Here is a 21,498-nt window from a genome sequence, read left to right on the forward strand (position 1 = left end):
GAAATGAGGGCAGACAAAAACATCTAGAATAGGTTGGTCGTGGTATGGATGTAATAGTGAAAGTGTGATGTGTTAAACCTTAATCCGGAAGTTGTGCCTTTTATTCCGTCTGACTTGACCGCGTTAAACAGTCGCTCTTTTTGACCATTGGCTTTGATCAGATAAGAGGTTCACGCGGACACATTCCCCTGCACTTCTGAAGCTACATTTTGAAAGATGGATTGTTCAGAAGAGGTTCGGGCTGTGTTTGAGGAGCCCACCGCTGAAATGGAGCTAAAAAAGGGGATGTCGATTTTCATTGATGTAAGTAAAACATTTTTTGATCATTATTTCCAATACAAAATGTATTGCATCTTCATAATACAGGACTATATTAGCATTTTTCTGATAACCTAACAATCTAAAGCCTATATTAGCAGAACAAATCAGGGAAAAAAACATTATTCTTTCCAGATCATTTCAAGAAGCATTTTGACTTTTTAAATGTATGTTTTAGTGATTTCAATAGTTACCCGTGGAGGTTTTTTGATCACACAAGTTAAAATGGATCCCTTTTATGCATATTGGGTGCAGAAAAATCCCTTGGTTCATATGATTAATTAATTAGATTTAGCAGACTCTTAATTTAGATTCATCATGTAATGACTTCAAAGGCTGGCCATCCATTTTTACGTCAGTTTTCAAAAACCAAATACCAATTAATGAAGCATAATAGATCTTCTTGGTTTTGACCAAAGCCAGGCTGTTATTCCTTTTCTAAAGCCAAATCTAGCTCAAGTAAGGCAAGTCCTTATATTAAGAACTTTTTTTAACCTACGTTTTTTTAAAGGATGATAAGGATTACCAACACTTGTAGATCTCCCTCACATGATAAGAAATTCAAGATTGAAATAACATATTATATCCATATCACGGCACTGCATTCTGCTTCTGCACCCACCACCTCGTTATATTCCTCCTCATTCCTCCACTCTCTCATTCCTCCACTCTCTCATTCCCTTGAGAAGCTTTGACAGTAAACCTGTTGGCTGCCTGAATGGGAATCAACAGTTATTAAAGGTTGATGGTGTATAACATCAAATGTCTTGCTGATAATGAGCAGTTGCTTTATCTTAGTGAATGAAACCACTGCTTTCCTTTAGAGGCCAGTTTCAACGTCAGATTGTTGCTTCTGTTGTTTTCTTGACATTTCCTATAGCTAGCTCAGCCGGGTGCGTGTCATTTAAACACACACGCTGACTCCAAACAGTCGTTTCATCTTTTAAAAGGTTAGATAAACTGTGTCTCCATGTGTGACCTTCTTCCTTTTTTTCATGTTGTGGTGCTAGATTTTCCATTTTTTGTGATGAGTTACCAGTATAATTAAATCCAATCAGCACACAAAGCTTAATGATTTTCAACAATATAATTCTGCATGAATATCACAATTAATAAAAGAAAAACCCCACATTTAAATATTTAAAAGGGGTCTTTACGATGTGTAAAGCGTAAGATACCTGTCTTTAGACCCTTGCAGCGTAGAAGGACAGCCCTCCTTTCCAAACATGGAAGAAACCTCGGGAAGAGCAATTGAGGATTGGGACAAAATAAATGAAGATATGTATAGATATAGATTTTTGGTTACATTTTATATTAAGGTATACTTATTCACCATCGACTATAGTTGTTAATTAACATAATAATAATAATAGTAATACATGTTATTTATAAAGTGCTTTTCCTGACCTTTCTTGTGGTACTGCTGCCTTATTATGCCCATATTGAGCATATTAAGCCCCAAACTCATGTAGAACAACTTCCTTACAATAAATAAGCACTAATTAGAGGGTTATTATGGAAAAACTCTTAACTGATGGCCTAGTACTGGGAGAATATGGTAATGTGGAATAAGGCATTAATTAGTGTTTTATAATGACTAATAAATAGACAATATGCTGCTAATATGCATGTTAATTAACAACTAGTTGATGGTGAACATGTGTACCTTAATATGAAGTGTTACCATTATTTTTCCCAGAATCAGAATTGTTTTTAGTGTTAGTTTAGTTTACACATACGAGGAATTTGCTTCGGTGCAAGTGATGCATAGAAAGAAAAAAGAATACGTCGTTTGGAAAAAGAAAGAAAAAAAAGTTACTATTATTAAGACAGAATTCACACATATACATGTGTGAAAACTGAGTACAGTAAAAGAGAGAATTACAAATAATATATTCAAAGTGGAGAGATGTGCAGATTTAAAAAGAGGTAGTGTGGAGCTGAAATGTGCAACATGTTGTGCATTTGGTATAATTGATAATTGATAGAGATTACAGATACATGAGATGTGTCAAAAGTACAGAGAAAGAGACTAATAGCAGTTTTTAAGTTGGGGTCAGCAGAATAGGACACAAAGACGGATTAGAAAAAAACAAATGATGTAAGTCAGAACACACAGAGATCTAGAGGAAGGGACAAGGCAAGGCAAGGCAAGTTTATTTATATAGCACCTTTCAACACAAGGCAATTCAAAGTGCTTTACAAAAAACGAAAGACATTAAGAAAATGGCATTTAAAATCAGTCATTAAAAAGAAAAGATAATAAAATAAACATTAAAATAAAAAATACATGGATAAAAGTTACAGTGCAGTTTAAGATGTGAATAGTTCAATTAAAAGCAGCGGCAAAAAGAAAAGGGAAGATAATTTTCCCCCAAGCTATAAATCCAAAGATGAAAGGATGGCGTTTCCAAATGTTAATCTTGCACATTATGCCGTCAGATTTATCGCTAGTGTTAATGTGTATGTGGACTTAAAGACCAATCTTCACAAGTACAAACTCGATAAGAAGCGACAATAGGACGTGCTATTTTGATGTGTTTCGAGCCTTTTAGAGCTGATGTGGTCATCGCCACTTTGCCTTTCATCTTCTCTGGACTCTGGGACAGCACTATCAATAATTTATTGACACACTGCTTTTGAGAGTGGGATCAATGATATACACACACAGACACACACACACGCCCCCATTTATTAAACACACACACATTTATTAATTTTGATGTAAAGATTTTGTTGACGTCTCTCCTTTTCCCCTTTTCTTGTTTCAGATTTTACGGAGAGCTGATAAAAACGGTAAATATGACGCAAAAAGCTTTTAGCAGAAACACACACACACACACACACACACACACACACACACACACACACACACACACACGCACACTCACACACACCAACATACTCACACACACATATCTCTATGTTTTTTAAGCCTTCCTTTCTCGTGTGAGTAAAAAACTATTTTCTCAATTAAATTCTGGTCATGATTTTCTACTAAATCTCTTTCAGTTTCCATGGAAACAGGAAACTGACCATGCCCACTGAGGTTCGGTTTGAGTGCATTCACGAAGAAAAACATAAACAATGTATACCAGCCAGACAGTTTTTATCATGTCCAGCAGTCACACTTAATGACTTATTTTAGCTGGAGGTCTTAATAATATACAGTTTGAACAGTGAGAACACACACAGAAAGAGTTCACATGAACTAAGTTCACATGAACCTTTGTGGGAAAAGTACCGCAGTGTAAATGCACCTATTGAAGATGAGACCACCATTTGATTGTATGACTGACAGTTTGTGTCACCTTCACGTGTGTCGTAAAATATAACCCTGCAGACGCATTCTTTCACACATCATGTAAGGCAGTGGTTCCCAAAGTGGGGGGCGCAGAGGCATGACAGGGGGGGACCAGGAGGAAAAATGGTTATTAAAAAAAAAAGATAAAAGAAAATCATAATTTGAAAAATTATTGATTCGAAAATAATATGATACAGTACAGTACTATTACGTCTGGGTCTCTGTGTTTTATTAAAGCTCGGCTCTGTGTGTGTGTGGAACGAGCCATTTTGTGTGTGTGTGTGCGCGAGAGAGAGAGAGAGAGAGAGAGAGAGAGAGAGAGAGAGAGAGAGAGAGAGAGAGAGAGAGAGAGAGAGAGAGAGAAAGAGAAGAGAGCACACCGGTACTGGAGATCGTTGTTGTTAGCTTCTGGTGCTAGCGAGCTACGCTAACGGATATAAGGAGTTTTTTCAACAACAAGGTGGAGGAGAGTCCTCTTCTGTCAGACTGAGAGTGAACTAAAGGACTCTCTCAGTGTTATCTCAGTGGGTCTCAAACGTTTTGGTCACCATTAATGTAAACAATTATTTCCGAGGCACACGTTTATCATTATAGTTATAAAAAAATAAGAGAATAAATGAAAAACAGGTATGAAATACAGTAAAAAAAGAATAAAGTTTAAAAGGGTGATTTGTAAAATATCCATAAAGAAAAAGTAAATCTGTTTACAGTTCTGTTTCATATGGGTGTTGAGAGATGTATCCATAGATCTCTTCATTTTTCTCTTCAAGTGCACCAGATTGATGCATTTACCTTCAATATTTAAAAATAAATCTTCCCGAGGGAACTTACCCCCGGACCCCCCCTATGTGAGGTCCACACACCACCTAGAAAAATAGCACTTTACTCCTGCTTACACCTATATGCCGTGAGCTGATTATTGAGCCTTCATTGTAACAGTTGCGGGTACATTGTGTATATGCGTGGGGAGTGTTGCAGTAGAAAATTCCACTGTAGTGACCCGTACATTAATGGGAAACCCTACATGTTTGAGCACCCTCTATGAAACGTCAAGCTACCCCACAGCACCCCCAAAATAAATATCTGGCGCCGCCACTGAGCCTGACTTGTGTTGGGGGGGCCCGACTTTTTATTTCTCCAAAGGGGGGGCCTGACAGAAAAAGTTTGAGAACCACTGATGTAACGCATTCACACAGTGACAATGATTGCTGGTATCACACAAATAAACCACATCGTGTTTTTCTTCTGACATTTGACAGAATCTAGCAAAGAAAATCCTCAAGGAGCCAAAAGAGCTTATTAAAACTCATTATTTACGTGCTGTGTGTCTTGTCATGCAGCAAGGTAAAAAGTCATCCCACATTTTTGTTGTTTTTGTTGTGTAAACAGCACTAATATGGCAGGTCCGTTCCAAGATTATTTCTGAGCACATCGAGTGAGTCAGTGCGCCCTTGAGGATGGTGCGTTCTCATTGGTGCATCCCTCTTGCTCACATATGCATGCATGCAACACACACGGAGCATCCTGTGAACATTTTAAGATCAGCCACCTCTAGTCACACAAACAGAATACTGCAGCCAGGAAAAATATTTCCCCTGTGGTCGATGATTTTGCTGCTGAAAAACATGTTGTTTACTTTTACCTCTTCCATATTTCACATAGCTAAAGCCTTTTTATTCTAAGCATGATTGCCTCAAATCATAAAAATTAATCATTGTTAAGGATTTCCATGAAGTTGGTTAAAGCAACACGGTGATCTCTCCCTGTTCTTTACTACAACATTAAAAACAAGAAATAATGTTTCAATGTTTTTGTGTCAATTTAAAGGGACATTGATCAATTTGCTTGATGCTGTATTTTATAATACCCCTGAAGTTTATAAGGGGATGTATCTGGTCTCATGTCAGCCTTTTTTTCTGCTTATCAGGTGGACTTACATTTTTTATTTAACCCTTGTGTGGTGTTCGGGTCAAATTGACCCGATTTCCATTTTCAATGAATAAAAAAAAATATAAGGATATTTTCGTTCAACCTGAAACTCAATGGCCAGGGCTTATTTATTGTGAAGGACATGTGGAATTGTTTTTATTTTTTTCCACTTGTGAAAAAATGCCCAACCGCATTTATGTCCTTCATAAGAGGTTCGGGTCAATCTGACCCGGATACAATACCAGGACAGAGAGACAGAGAAAAACACACAGAAACACACAAACATAATTGTATGCATAGAGAAGCTATTTGATCCTGTTTTCCCTTGATCTTTACCTTTTGTAGTGTGTGTCAGCTAAATGCAATGTAATGTAATGTACACAAAACTATCCTAGAACATTATAAACATTTTAGATCTTCCAGACATTTATAAACATTTCACATTTTCCCGCACTGTCCCCCCTCGCACCTGCACGCCGGAGGAGGGACTAAACAGAGACATAACCTCACATTACAGTGTATAGTGCAGACAGTGTTGCCAACTTGGCGATTTTCCAAACCCTCCGGCTACTTATTTGTGTCAAAAGCGACTAACGACTAATCTAACGATTTATAATGGTGTTATTAGGGACTTTTCTGGTGTTTGGAGACTCACGTATTGTTCTGCAGTTAACGAGCCGCGGGTGCTGCCGTGAGCCCCGCCTCCCTCCCATAGTACAGTTGCCTGGCCGCAGCAGAGCTGCTGCTGCAGTCAGAGCAGAGAGGAGACAACCACACTCCCCCGCGTCGAGACTGGAAATGAATTGCGCATGCGCCAACTGCCAAGCCGTTTGATTGATTGATTGATTGAAAAGTTTATTAACAGCTTGTATATTGGGTACAGTACAGTACAGCTCAAAACATACAATTGTTAAGGGGATGCAGACCAGAGAAAGACTTTCGTCTTGTTTACATCAGGGTCCCCCATTTCCAATTCATCATGTCATTTAAGACATATAAGACATATTTGACATACAGATGGCTTATTTACAATTTACATACAGGTGGTTTTTTTACATACAGATTGCTTGTTTACAATTTTCATTTTAGATTTCGTTCTAATACATCCTAACCGGACATTTAAGACATACCAAGTCTACAGATATACAGTTAGTAACAGAGTCTAAAATGCGAGTATATACATAGATGGGGGGGGGGGAAGCTGTCCATTGAACGACAGGTTGAGATTTGTACCATTACCGGGGCCAGTTTTGCAATGCTCTCCCCCGAAGGTGCTCTTTAAGAGAGGTTTTGAAGGTAAGTATAGTTTTACTTTCCTTTACAGTTGTGGGAAGAGCGTTCCACCTTGATGTGGCATAATTGCGAAACGTGTATACCCCCTTTTTTGTGCCAAATCTGGGTTTCACATGATTTGTGGAGCTCCCTCTGGTGTTATGATCATGGTATTCCTTGACCTTTGGGAAGAATTTTGACATGTACATGGGTACCATAGAGGTGTAGTGGATCTTGTAGACCAGGCCCATTGCAAGTAGCTGTACTCTGTCGTCTACTCTAAGCCATCCTAGGTTGTCAAAGTGGGCAGAGGTGAGGTGGGTTCTAGATGAAAGGTCAAGCAGTAGTCTGACCAGTTTATTTTGCGATGTTTGAAGTTTTATTTTTAGCGCCTTGGAGGTGCTATGGTACCATGACGTGCAAGCATAGTCATAGTACCCTTGAATGAGTGCTCCTGCCAGAGTTTTCAGGGTGTTTTTGTTTACCAGAGAGGAGATCCGGTATAGGAATCTAGTTCTTTGATTGACTTTTTTTATTACATTGGATGCCATTTTGTCACAGGAGAGGTTTGCCTCAAGAATAGATCCTAGGTATGTAATTTCCTTCTTACTTGTGACAATAATGTCAGCCCACTGCAACTGAGAAGTCGTCGGATTTGCTGAGATTATGTTTCGAACCGAAGAGAATGGACTCTGTTTTACCCAGGTGTAATGATAATTTATTATCGGCGAGCCAGGTGCAGATTCTGCCGAGCTCGGAGCTGAGGGTTTTTTCAACCTGCAACCTGTTCCTGTCAGAGACCAGCAGGGCTGAGTCGTCCGCGAACAGGAACAAGTTGCAGTCACATGCTGATGACATGTCATTTACATAAATTAGGAACAGTAACGGACCTAATATGCTTCCTTGTGGAACACCACAGCTCACTGGGAGGGGGGGGGACAGAGTACCGTTTACCTCCACCATCTGTTCTCTCCCCTCCAGGTAGGATTGCATCCAGCTCACCGATAGTTTATCAAAACCAATTGCTTTTAGCTTGTCAATCAGAATGGGGTGATTGACAGTGTCGAAAGCCTTTTGTAGGTCCAGCATCACCATGCCGCAGTACGTGCCCTCGTCCACCTCTTGTTTGATGTGGTCGCTCAAATAAAGAAGGCATGTGTCAGTGGAGTGGGATGTTCTAAAGCCAGATTGAAATTCATAGATTAGTTTCTTTTCCGCGAGGTACTTTTCGACCTGTTCATATACTATTTTTTTCCATGACTTTCGAGATGGAGGTAAGTATAGAAACAGGGCGGTAGTTGCCTGGGTCCAATTTGCTGCCCTTTTTGTGCAGGGGGGTTACTCTTGCAATTTTGAAGTCTTTGGGTACTTTTCCCTGTTTTATGGAGAGGTTAATTATGTGAGCTATGACTGGTGAGATGGCGGTTGCTGAGTCTCTGAGGAATTTGGAGGGGATATTGTCGTGGCCAGTGACCTTGTTAGGTTGGAGGGCGCTCAGTTTAATGAGTACCTCTGCTGTTGTTACCCTTGCTAGACTGAAATCATCTTTGCGTACCCCTAGGTCTTTGTAGTAGGTCATGATGTGATCTACTCCAAAAAGCCCTGAGTGGGAGGGTAATTTATTTACAAGAGTTGTGGCTATGTTTGTGAAAAAAAATGTCAAGTACTTGGCCACATCCAGTTTGTCTGTGATGAGCCTGTTATCTGTCTTTATGTTTAAGTTAGAAAATCTCGTTTTGAGTTTTTTACTGCAGCCAAGCTGGTTATTGAGTAATTTCCAAAGTTCACGGGGTTTATTTTTGTTTTCCTCAGTTTTGACATTGATGAAATTCTTTTTGGCAGTTTTGATCATGGAGCTTACGTCATTTCTTAGTCTGTTTCTTTCAATTTTGAGTTCAGTCACGTGGGCCTGGAGTTCACTGCTCGTGCTTTTGGAAAGCATTGCCTGACTTTTATGAAACTCAGAGCATTTTTTGTCTCTGGTTTTCATGGCGGTCAGTATGCCGGAGTGCATCCACGGCTCAGCGCGATTTTTTACCCTGGTTGTTCTTAGGGGGGCCAAATCATTGAGTATTGCAGAGAATTTGTTTTTGAAACCAAGACATGTTTCTTCAACTTGTGTACCACTGAGCTCATCTGACCAGTCCAGGCTCTCCAGTTCTAGGTTAAAGGCCTCGCTAGAGTAGTTTTTGAGGTCTCTAGATATGACTGTTTTGTGACAGCCGGCCCTTTGTTTTAGCTTTTTGCGGGTACAGAATATCATATAATGATCACTTAACCCGCATGCTATAACCCCTTTACTGGAGATCCTGGACTTGTCAGAGGTCAGAATGAGATCAATGGTAGTTTGTGTTGTTTCACATACCCGGGTGGGTTGGGTGATTAGCTGGCTGAAGCCGTGCAGATCACAAATCCTACTGAAGGACTTGAAGACGGACGTGTCTTTACGTTGCATATCCGTGTTCCAGTCTCCAATAATAATTGTCTCTACATCCCCCACATCAGCCAAACACCCATCTAATGTATCATAAAAGTCACTCTGTTCCGGTGGTCTATAGATTGTCTCGACTATTACAGATTTAGCATTGTCAAAAAGAATTTCAACCCACACAGATTCAATATTAATAATGGATGAGAGTGAGTGGAATGCATTAGAGGAACACGGTGAAGTGGAACAGGAAGACATTTCTGAAGATGAGGATAATGTGGAGGTAAACTCAGAATTTGACAGCGAATTGGAAGATGAACTTGACTCAGAGCCAACTGCTGGAAGACCCCCAGCCAGCCGCTGAAGGACTCCCACATCCAGCTGCTGAAGGACCCCCACAGCCAGCCGCAAGAAGACCCCCACAGCCAGCCGCAAGAAGACTCCCACAGCCAGCGGCTCAAGGACCCCCACAGCCAGCCACAGTAGGAGAAGAGGTGAAGACATACATGTCAAAGAACGGCAGGATTGAATGGTGTTCATCCCCAATAAGTGAGCCCACTCGCTTGTCTGCAAATATAATAAGGATGGTACCCGGGCCAACACGAATGGCAGTGACGCATGTTCATGACATCAAGTCATCATTCAAGCTTTTGATGCCAGACTCAATACAAAACATCATATTGGACATGACCAATCTTGAGAGGAGACGGGTTTTTGGGAAGGAATGGAAAGAGTTGGACATGTGCATGCATACCTTGGCATCCTTATTCTTGCAGGTGTGTATAGGTCAAGAGGGGAGTCCACTGAGAGTCTGTGGGATGCTGAAACAGAGAGAGCCATTTTCAGGGCAACAATGTCTCTTGAGACTTTTCATATTTTTTCAAGGATCGTCAGGTTTGATGATAGGGAGACAAGACCTGCTAGACGACGGAGGGACAAGTTGGCAGCAATCCGCACAGTGTGGGACAAGTGGGTGCAGCGGCTTCCATCCCTCTACAACCCTGGGCCAAATGTTACTGTGGATGAACGGCTTGTGGGTATTGCCCTTTCAGGCAGTACATTCCCTCCAAGCCAGCAAGGTATGGAATAAAAATCTGGACTGCCTGCGATGCTGTATCATCCTATGCATGGAATATGCAAATGTATACAGGGAAGCCAGAGGGAGGAGTGCCTGAGAAAAACCAGGGGGCAAGAGTGGTGCTTGACATGGTGCAGGGCCTCAGTGGCCACAATGTCACCTGCGATAATTTGTTCACATCGCACAGCCTGGCACAAGAACTTCTCAGAAGAAAAGTCACAATGATTGGAACAGTACGAAAAAACAAGACAGAGCTTCCCCCTCATCTTCTAACGGTGAAGAAAAGGCCACTTAATTCCTCTGACTTTGTGTTCACAGACAACACTGCCCTGGTATCCTACATACCAAAAAAGGGCAGAAATGTCATTCTCATGAGCACGTTACACAGAGATGCAAAGATCAGTGGCTGTGAGGACCGTAAGCCAGATATAATACTTGATTACAATGCCACCAAAGGAGGAGTAGATAACTTGGACAAGCTGCTGTCCTGCTACAGCTGCCAAAGAAGGACCTTGAGGTGGCCACTTGTGATATTCTACAACATCCTGGATGTCTCTGCTTACAATGCCTTTGCACTTTGGATGGCAATAAACCCAGAATGGAACCAAAAGAAGCTCCAAAGAAGACGCATTTTTCTGGAGGAGCTTGGCAAGGCACTGGTGACACCTCACATGCAGCGAAGACAACACATGCCCAGGAACCCAGCCTCTGTTGCTATATTGAGGAAGATGGTGGCAACTCCTGCTGCTACACCTGCACGGCCAACACAACCACAACCTGCAGTGCCTGAAGTAAGTTGTGTGTGTGTGTGTGTGTTTTTTCCAGTGTTAGGAGATGTGGTGAAAACAATTTCTGAACTGTTCTAGATTGCACCCTGTGCCGGCAAAAGGAAGTGCTGTGAGGTCTGTGGACCCTCAAAGGACTCCAAGACACAGACTACATGCAGCAACTGCAACAAGTACATCTGTGCTATACACACGAAGAAGTTCTGTACATCATGTGTTTCCTAAACGGACTTGCCCATTGACTCGCATGATGTTCTGCAGCGTTACTTCATCAATATATTTTTCGGATATACTGTATTTTATGAATAGTGACTGTTAATTGTTTTTATTTGCTTTGTGTTTATATCTGTCTCTTTATATTTCACAGCCAAATACTTTTGGATGTGTGGTTCTTGTGTTCCAATTGCTGCTAAATTGCTTTATTTCCTTCAGGGCTTTGATTATTATATGACAGATTAAAAATAATAAACATTAATGAAAACATGTTTCATTTACATTTGTCCTAGAAAAGCATGAGCAAAATGTAAACCTAGTTTTTATTACAGTGTATTTTTTTACATTTGTATCACAAAAAACGATGGACACTTCCATTGTTAAATTTGATCTAGCAAAGAGTATATTCAAAAACTAATCATATATTTCATTTATATTGTTGGGGAATGAGTTAAAGAAAATATATATAAGGAATTGTGCATGTTGAATTTAGTTCTGTATTTTTTTTAAACCCTGAAATATGTCCCGGGTCAATTTGACCCGAACATTACCAAAGGGTGCGAAATGTGAACATAACACAAGGGCATCATTACTCTTTTTACATTATTGAAACATGAAGAGTTACATCTGAGCTACAGCGCTCCTTAAACCTTTTGCCCGCCATGAAAGCTTACATTTCATTGTTATGTCCAACACACGTGCAGAACAAATGAGACTTTTAACTCAAACATCTTTTGTATGTAGCGAATCTATGAAAATGGCCACCTCACCCGATGTCCTAGCACTGTGTTGACAAGTTCCCTTTTGTGCTCCTTCCCCAGATGATGGAAAACTTTCCTTTGATGAGTTCAAATCCTACTTCTCTGACGGAGTCTTGACAGCTGAAGAGTTGCAGGAGCTCTTCCACACGATTGACACTCACAACTCAGAGTAAGTACATTTTTTTGCTTTATTATATTCTTACTTTATTCCATAGAGGTCAGAAGTGAGTTGTGAATAATGGAGGAGATGTAGACACTAGCTGTCAGAGGGAACGATGTATTGATGGAGCCCACATGAGCTGGAGGAACACATCAAATGTTTATTAACAAATTAAAATAGTTAAAATGGTTATGTTTAGTTATGAGACCTTTATATATTGTATTCATATTTCTACTCGTTCACAAAAAGCTTCTACCTTTTTGATTTGTATAAAGATGAGTAGATCTTTCACACACTATTAAACTGGATGTTTGAATGGATGTGAAAAATGACATCAATAGTTTTTCTGTCTTTATTGAATGCAAGTATCCAGGTATCAAGTTTATTCAATGAAATCACAATCTGCAGACAGACATGTTGAGTGGTCTGAAATTGTTGTTACATTGAGAATGAATACTTCGTTTAACAAGTTAGTTGAAAGAAGATCCAAATCAGGATGAAACTTTCCAGCGTTAATGTCATCGAGGCCTGACATATTGATGGAAGTGATGTCTTCTTCATGGAGGATGTGATATGGCGGACATTACATTTCCTCAACACAGACGTAAGTTCTTGCTCAGATAAGGTCATTGTATTTCCCATTTGCAGGTTAAAGATTAAACAAAACTATTACATAAAAAGGCAGTTCATCTAGACAAAGATTTAACTTTAAATTGATCAAATCTACTAATATCTTTCTTCAATATTGTTGAAAAAAAGATTGTTCTGTGTTCATGTCCCTTCTTAATAGAAATCAATCAATGTGACAACAACAACAATTATTTTGTCTGCAACTCCAGCATCGTGCGGCTCCCTCTTCGCCATGCGCTGAAGGTGAAGCTGGAGCCGTCGCTGCCATTCGTTCTCCTGAAAGATGGAGCTACACTTCAGGACATTTACCCTTTGAAACGTGATACAGGCACAGTACCAACAATTGAGTATTTTGATTAGGCCTGCTTCAAGCCTTGAAGGTATTGAGACAATAATTCAGATAGTGTCAAGAACTAGGGAGGATAATATGTTTAATATAAATTGTACAGAAAACAGTTTACCTCTTTTAACAATGTATGCACAAACAGAGTATATGAACAACGGGTTAAACCCCCCATTTGTAATGCATGTATCTAGTCTTCTTAACCCATGGTAGGCCATCAGCAAGCTAACTGGTAATGTGTCATGAAACATAAATATTGTTACTTTACTAGAGGAGTCTCCATGTACAATTGTATTTGTGCTAGCAATGTGTTATAGTTCAAACCGGAGAGACGTGATGTAAGGAATACATATTTATTGTTTACACGTCATATGAATGAAATGATTGCCATGATAATACAAAAGGAGAATGGAATGGTGTTTGGCGATTAGGCCCCGGTTTGCAGGATAATCATTCAGGAGGGAAAGAACCGCTCCGATGAAATCCCCGGGGTCTAGACACTGGTGGTGATGATGAGTAGGTGGGACCGGTCTGAAGAAGGAAGTTTAGCTTTGTCCTGGAGGAGACGGGAGGCGAGAGGGGTGGAGGAGGGTTGCGTGTAGTCACCTGAAATGACAACTGACAGGGAGGAAGAGCAGGTATTTAAGGAATTTAGCCTGTGCAGCAATTGGCTGCTCGTATTTAATGAGAGGGGAAGGGAGCAATAGAGTGACGTGTAAGTGACTCATGTTAGGTCTTCCTTATTGAACTTGCGCTAAAGCTTTCATTTGTAGAACATCTTTTTAAAGAAACAGTTTAATGGAATGGACGTATTGGCTCTTCAGCAGAAACTTTGATAAGGAGAAGGATTTTTATGAAAGTTGCATTTCAAACCATACTGCGCTACTTGAATAAAAACTCAAACAATAAATGTATTTCAATGTGAAACAACATCTAACAGAACCATGTTAGTTCACTTTAAACAGGTGAGTTTATGTTTAAATAAATTTGTCTGTCTTTTTTCCTATGTTTAAACTGAAAATAAACTTAATTTAAAATCATGACTGATCTGTTTGAAGAGAAAATAGGGAATGCAATACAACACACTGCATGGTCGTACACAGAAAAACGACATTTGCATGTTTGCATTCAGACAAAGCAGAAGAGCTTAACCACTGGGCTCATTCTCTGCTTGCAAAGCACTGTTTAACTATTTCAAAGAGAAACAGATTCAACACACCTTTAGTAAATACAGAAAATTATTTGAACACCCTAAAGCGTATATTCATTAAATAATATTGATAAAAGTCAAACAAACCCTTTTTATTATCATACTGCTACTGTTCAGCACCGCAGACGGATGTGGCCGATGCTAAGTGGCTCAATGCTTCTCTGATCAAACATAAAGTTCATATTTTATTCTAAACTAAACTCAGTAGGCATTATCCATTACTCTTATCTTACTCTATCTTGGTTTGCAAGGACTCTCTTTGCCTAACCCATTACTCCCGCCCTTTAACTTTTTTCACACATATGTCAGACTTAAAGATAACTGTCATGATGATGTCAATACAAAGATAATTGAGTTGCATTATGGGAATGAGGTTGTCTTTATGATGACTGAAATATATGAAACTCAAGACTCTGTGTATGTACACGTTGAAACTAAAAGGTGTGACTTGAGCCGAACAATATGTCCTTACTCTAAAAAACGCAATTTAAACGTGTCCTAAAAAGAAGACACATTTAAGTGGATTAGGTTAAATTAATTGAGTTAATTAGAAGTTAAACAAGATTACACCTTAACATCCAGAGGGGTTTGTTGAAAGGCCGCGTATAAACCCTAAATTGTCCAAGGTGGAGTAACATTGGCTCATTTCACACCTTCCTTTCATGGGAAATTGCCCAATTGTATTGAACGTGTCCTCATTGGAATAATTAAACAGTGTTTAAATGAACTCTTTAAGCCACAGCTGAAGGTTTATAAAGACTGCATTTTCTTCTCCCTCCATCACTCGCTACCTTCTTCCGCAAAGACAACATCATCAGATAATCCTCACAACAAAGGTAAGACTTTCCTCTCAGCATTGCATCAAATGATTATTCTTAATTATACTAGGAATTTTCTTCCAAAAGATAACTTTTTTTTAAGGGTGCTTAAAATATTGTATTGAAAAGTTAAAAAGTTAAATTGAAAGCATTTCCAATTTTAATGAATTAAAAACGTGTTTGAATCATCCCAGTGTATGGAAGTAAATCTGTTCTATCTGAATAATTATGCATTGAAATTATGTATCTGGATCTTTTGCCTCTGAATTTCGTTGTTCGAAAACACATTGTTTTCACCTTTTTTTTAATGTTCACAAATTCAGCTGCAAAGATTTAGCTACAAAAAATGTAGATCATCATCCTGGAACCCAAGGAAAAGCAATCGATTGTAGATCAAGTCAAACGCCCAGCCAAATCAAGCTACGCTTATTCACTGCGTTGGTCACGGAAATGGATTTGTGTCTGAATTTTTGCTGCTGAATTTGTGAACATTGAAAAAAAATAGTGAAAACGAGTTGTAGAAAATTCGAACAATGAATTTCAGAGGCAAACAATTCAGATACATAATTTCAATGCACAATTATTAAGTGAAAGACAATGGCTTTCTAATTTCTAAATCAGATGGAACATATTGACTTCCATACCAGTGTTAAGGCTCTTTAGAGTATCTGAATGCAAACATGTGTTTTCTGCGACCACGCAGTGTGTTGTATTTACTTTCCTATTTTATATTTACACAGATGCCATCAGTTATTCATCTTGCTGGGCTCTTGCTTATCAGTGGACTGGTGTTGGTAAGAAAAAGATGATATCATATATATACAGTATATTATTATGATTATCATATATTTACAACACTAAACAATCTCCCCGTCATTGTTTAGTGTTTTTAAACCATTTGTAAATTAAATAAACATTGTTAATTTTCAGTTTATAATATGGTTGAAAAGAAATGGCTGGAGAATTTATTAGATTTAAAAATTAAATATAAACTCACCTGCTGAAAGTAAACGAAAATTGTTCTTTTGCTGTTTACAGATGACATCTGCAGGTCAGTCCTACAAACGTTTTCCTTTTTATTCTTTTTATAATTCAATTCAACGTAAATAAGTATTTCTAATGCATTTTACAGCGTTGTTTTGAGGTGATAAAAAATCACAATTTGAGAGAGGGTTTTCTTGGAGAAAAAAAAAGGCATTTTATTTATAGCTTTCAACAGAAAACATTATTTCACAGAAACATTACACCCCCTCTCTTTCCAGTCACATTTATAGCAGATTGCCCGCCTTCCCAATTCAACCTCATGGTCATGACTCTGGAATGAGAGTGAACAGTTAAACACAGGAATAAACATTGTTTTCTACATCTAACAAAATCGTTTAAATCGTTAAAATTTTTCGTTCCTACCCTCACCTATGGTCATGAAGGATGGGTCATGACCGAAAGAACGAGATCGCGGATACAAGCGGCCGAGATGGGTTTTCTCCGCAGGGTGGCTGGTGTCTCCCTTAGGGATAAGGTGAGAAGTTCGGTCATCAGGGAGGGACTCGGAGTTGAGCCGCTCCTCCTTCGCGTCGAAAGGAGCCAGTTGAGGTGGTTCGGGCACCTAGTTAGGATGCCACCTGGGCGCCTCCCTAGGGAGGTGTTCCAGGCACGTCCAGCTGGGAAGAGACCAAGGGGTAGACCTAGGACCAGGTGGAGGGATTATATCTCTTCGCTGGCCTGGGAGCGCCTTGGGATCCCCCAGTCAGAGCTGGTTGATGTCGCCAGGGAAAAGAAAGTTTGGGGCTCTCTGCTGGAACTGCTACCCCCGCGACCCGACCACGGATAAGCGGGAGAAGATGGATGGATGGATCTAACAAAATCTTCATGGCCTAAATCAATTCATGAACTTGCACAAAATAGTTTAGAAGTTAATTTGCCAACAATAAATCACACATCATCGACCAATTACTTCCCAAACTCCACCTACTCATACCACACTAGAAAATGAGTACTTTGGACTCAAGGTGGCTTCCAGGACTGAACACTTTAATTAATTAAAATCATGATTGTGTGTCTTCAAGACATACATTTTTTAAATAGAAAAGTTAATTTAAGTGCTTAGTATATTTGCCTATGTAACTTCATATTATAAACTTTAAAGAAAATAAAAATGCCTACCTTTCTTTATAAAAAATGTGTTTAGCCAAATGTTAATGAGGGAGTGTGTGCTTCCTCACATTCGTCTTCTTCCTCACTGCAGAGGTGATGTCGACATTAAGAGTTAATATTATCATTCATGGCAAGAAATAAAATCCTCCCTCCACCTTTCCTTCTTTCCACTCAGCTTCTGTTCATGTCTCCCTCTTTAGGTCTCCGTGGCAGACGTTGAAGAGCAGGAATTCTTGAAATCTGTGATTTTATCAAACATCGCAAGCATCACATATGGTGCCTGGATCGGAGGCTATGATGCTATCATGGTGAGTGACTTTACAGATAGATGTGGTTAGTGTTTATAATTATATCTTCTGAGTGTTAAACATTAACAGTTGGAGGATTTAAAGTCAGCCCTTGTGCTAAAATGCCACATTGGGGCATTATTACAAGTAGAAAGTAGAGTATTGATTAAGGTTTTGGTAGCATACTCCCACATTTTAAAACTGGTTTGAATGCATTTTCTATTGAGTTTAATAGTGACTTGCTTTGTTTGTTTTAGCGCAAAATGGATGAGGATTCAACACCTATTTTCATATACTGAGAATGATTGACATATATCATGGATTAACCCTACATCAATGTTTTTGTGCACACTTTGATGAATGAGGATACCTTGCTTAAATCGTTGTTTGTACTCTGGTTTATAGGTTTCCCACACTCCTAATACCACAGCTGTTACCTCCTGTTACTCACGCTGAGTTCCTGCTCAGTTTGACTTGTTGTGCTCTGGGAACAAGTGCAGTTTGGTTGTCTACCTAAAAAGCTTGAGCTCAGCCTGTTGAAAACCTTTTGCATGAGGACAATTGGAAGTGGAGCGACGGCTCTGCCTTCACCTTCGGGTGCTGGGGAAACTGCATGGAGATGCATACTGGTAAAACATTATTATTGTTGTTGTTGACACATTGATTGAAAACGAAATCTTTGTCCAGATGAACTGCCTTTTAATGTTTTTTTTTGTATCTAATCTTTGACTTCCATTTGCCAACAGATGGGAAATACAATGACCTTGGCTGTGATAATTCAATAGCTTACATCTGTGCTCAAGACATGTAATGATGTCCGCCATATCACATCCTTCCTGATGAGGACATCACTTCCACCGAGATGTCAGGCCGCGATGACATTAACGCTGAAAAGTTTAGAATTTAAGGGAATTTGGATCCACTTTGAATTAACTCTGTAAAAGCATTTATTTAAGACAATTACCAGTCTTGAGATTGTTATTGTTTATTGAATAAACTTTACAGGTGGAATTGAAAGTGAAATATAAAACACTTGCATTCAATAAAACAAAAATATAACTGATCTTTTGTATTGTCATTTCTCATATCCTGTATATAAGTCCATGTTAATAGTGTGTACACATAGCCAGCTAGAAGGTTAATAAAAGAGGACTAAAAGTTCATAGCCAGCTTAAAACACTGTTTGCCATCAAAGTTTGGGGGAGAGAAACTCCCACTGGAGGGAATTTGGGGATTTTAGCCTTTGCAGACCATTTACATGCCTAAAGAAAAAGAAAGCAGAATTGGTCCCCTCAAAGAAACTGCTTCCAATGTATTGCTGCACAAAATTGTTTTTTCCAATGGTACTAATTAAAGTAAGTATACTTATACTTAACTAGAAACAGAATCAACTAAAGTTACATTTTCCTGTTTTTCTCGAGTCACTAGGTTGACGTCAGTCAAGCTTACATTTCATAATTGAACCAAATCTTCTACAGTGACGGATGAAGAAATTGTCTTGGTATATTTTGCTGTATGAGATGCTGCTCAGGCGATGTTGAAGCAATAATGTTGCAAACCAACAAGTTAATAGGTGAATTAAGAAACTTAAACTCACTTACCAACTTCCCAGTTGACGCACTTTTGTGGGCAAAATTTGTATTATTACAACAAACACAGGAAAATTATCCTGGCAGAAAAAGTCTATGGTATTTAATTGAATGAATATCACCACTGATTGAATGTGCCTGCAGTCAAAGAGAATAAGATATTACATGGCAACGGTTCATTATCCATAAAAGTATTTGTGAATTATGAGAGTATCTGTCATTTATGTGTCAAACAAGCAAGAGTTGTTAACAATGATGGCGCTATATAACTGTTTAATTATGTCAACAGCATAATTAGATGCACAAGAAGACAGTATGATATTTGCATCTAGAGCTGAACTTAAATTGAACCAAAGCAAACATGTGGCTCTGTGTTCATCTGACAGATAGTAAAGGTGTTAGGAAGTGGGACTTGAATCCTGTATTGATCAACGGATGAGTCAATAAGCTGTGAGGTCTTTCTGGTAACAATTTAAGTTTAGCTGAAGGCGCTCATAATTTACGGTTTGCTTGTGCACCTAATTATGCTGTTGAGATAATGAACTCTTTATATAGCACCGTCACTGTTAACTCTTCTCAGATTGCTTTATTCTTCAAATAAATACAAAAGCAAAGACATTTCATGTAGCTTAAATTCAGTTTAATTTGTGCAGGAAACGTGTTTAATTGCACTTAATTTAATTTTGTTTAATTGCACAAGTGGACTAGCAGAACTCTATACCACTATAATTCATCACGTGTTTCATCCTCTCTTTGTTTTCAGTGCTTTACTTGTGCTTGGTCCATCCACACATCCAAAAAGGCCATGTTCAAACCACACAAGTAAAAGCCTTTCAGCGAGTGGCTCAGTTTCAGTTGCTAACCCCTGGTCTTCCTCCTCTGTGGCTCTATGTGTTTTCTCCTGTTTGGTCTGATTGATCGAGTAAATCCCCAGCCTCCTTCACTGTAACAAGGAATAACGTTTCTCTTAAATCAAGCTATACAGGGGACACTATTTCAATTGTTTTAGCTGTTGTCTTTATTTCTGTGTATTACTTATACACTTTCATGCATGAACGTTCATCACAAACATTTCTGAAGGGTTTCCTGTGAGAGATTCACTGTCTGGACCACCAGTCTCTAGCCCACAAAAAGCAACGTATTGATTTAATTATTCATGATTCATGTTTGATTTCCCGTTTGTCATCATTCAATCATTCACCGAATCATAGACTGTTGAGAAAAAACCGTTTTTACAGGGACGAAAATGTATTAATGTCACCTCTGTTGGTAAAGCAGCGTTCAGTTATTATGCTCCAAATATCTGGAACAAACTCCCAGAAACCTGCAGGTCCGCTGCAACTCTGACTACTTTTAAATCCAGGCTGAAGACTTTTCTTTTTGTCGCTGCTTTTAATTGAACTATTCATATCTTAGACTGCACTGTAACTTTTATCCATGTATTTTTTCTTTTAATGTTTTAAATTTAAACGTAATTAATTTCTCCATGACATTTATGAGAGGGACTGCTCGAAAGTAGGATATTTGGGATATCCATCGTAGCCAGGGTTTACGATCAGTTTTTAGGTGAGTTGTACTGAGGAACAAGTATCACAGCACCGACGGGTGAAAAATAGTGTTTAGGTAACACGGGGTGTTCAGGTAACACTTAAAGACTTTGTTATGGAACGCAAAGCAGAGTAGGGGGCTAGTACACCCTCCTGAGGGTCCGATTGTGGATGTCATGCGAGCAAAACATGGTGAAAACAATCAGTCTAAATTAACAATCGGGACGGAAATGGTCGGATTTCCAAAGGGAGGTTCTGTGAATAAATAAAAAATCAAGAACCGAAATAATTGAACTATTCATATCTTAGACTGCACTGTAACTTCTATCTTTTAATGTTTATTTTATTAGCTTTTCTTTTTAATGACTGATTTTAAATGCCATTTTCTTAATGTCTTTCATTTTTTGTTTTTCTTTGAATGTTTCTTTTATTATCTTTTACTGTTTTTAAATGCCTTTGTCTGAATGTCTTTCATTTTTGTAAAGCACCTTGAATTGCCTGGTGCTGAAAGGTGATATATAAATAAACTTGCCTTGCCTCTGTTAACCTTGGAAACGTTGACATGTGAGGAATTCTCTTTATTAAAATATCTCTCTCATTATTTCTCTCTGCAGCAATGTGGACACCGATGAGCTCTGTGGTAAGTTGATTTATCACCTATATAATAACTTT

General features: G+C 38.9%; 1 protein-coding gene and 1 long non-coding RNA gene across 2 annotated transcripts in view; both read left to right on the plus strand.

The window, feature by feature from the left end:
* The window catches only part of necab1 (N-terminal EF-hand calcium binding protein 1), a 45,440-nt gene continuing 23,942 nt past the window's right edge, over nucleotides 1–21,498 (plus strand). The window contains 4 exon segments of the mRNA XM_034198566.1: nucleotides 1–303; nucleotides 3,090–3,114; nucleotides 12,149–12,257; nucleotides 21,441–21,466. Of these exon segments, the coding sequence (XP_034054457.1) occupies nucleotides 217–303; nucleotides 3,090–3,114; nucleotides 12,149–12,257; nucleotides 21,441–21,466 (247 nt within the window). The 5' untranslated portion in view covers nucleotides 1–216.
* On the plus strand, nucleotides 13,829–21,418 carry LOC117534383. The gene is made up of 5 exons (XR_004567192.1): nucleotides 13,829–16,043; nucleotides 16,288–16,300; nucleotides 17,604–17,711; nucleotides 18,096–18,319; nucleotides 18,437–21,418. It is a non-coding gene; the product is annotated as an uncharacterized LOC117534383 (long non-coding RNA).

Source organism: Gymnodraco acuticeps, unplaced genomic scaffold (genome assembly GCF_902827175.1).
Source record: "Gymnodraco acuticeps unplaced genomic scaffold, fGymAcu1.1, whole genome shotgun sequence".
Taxonomy (NCBI): domain Eukaryota; kingdom Metazoa; phylum Chordata; class Actinopteri; order Perciformes; family Bathydraconidae; genus Gymnodraco; species Gymnodraco acuticeps.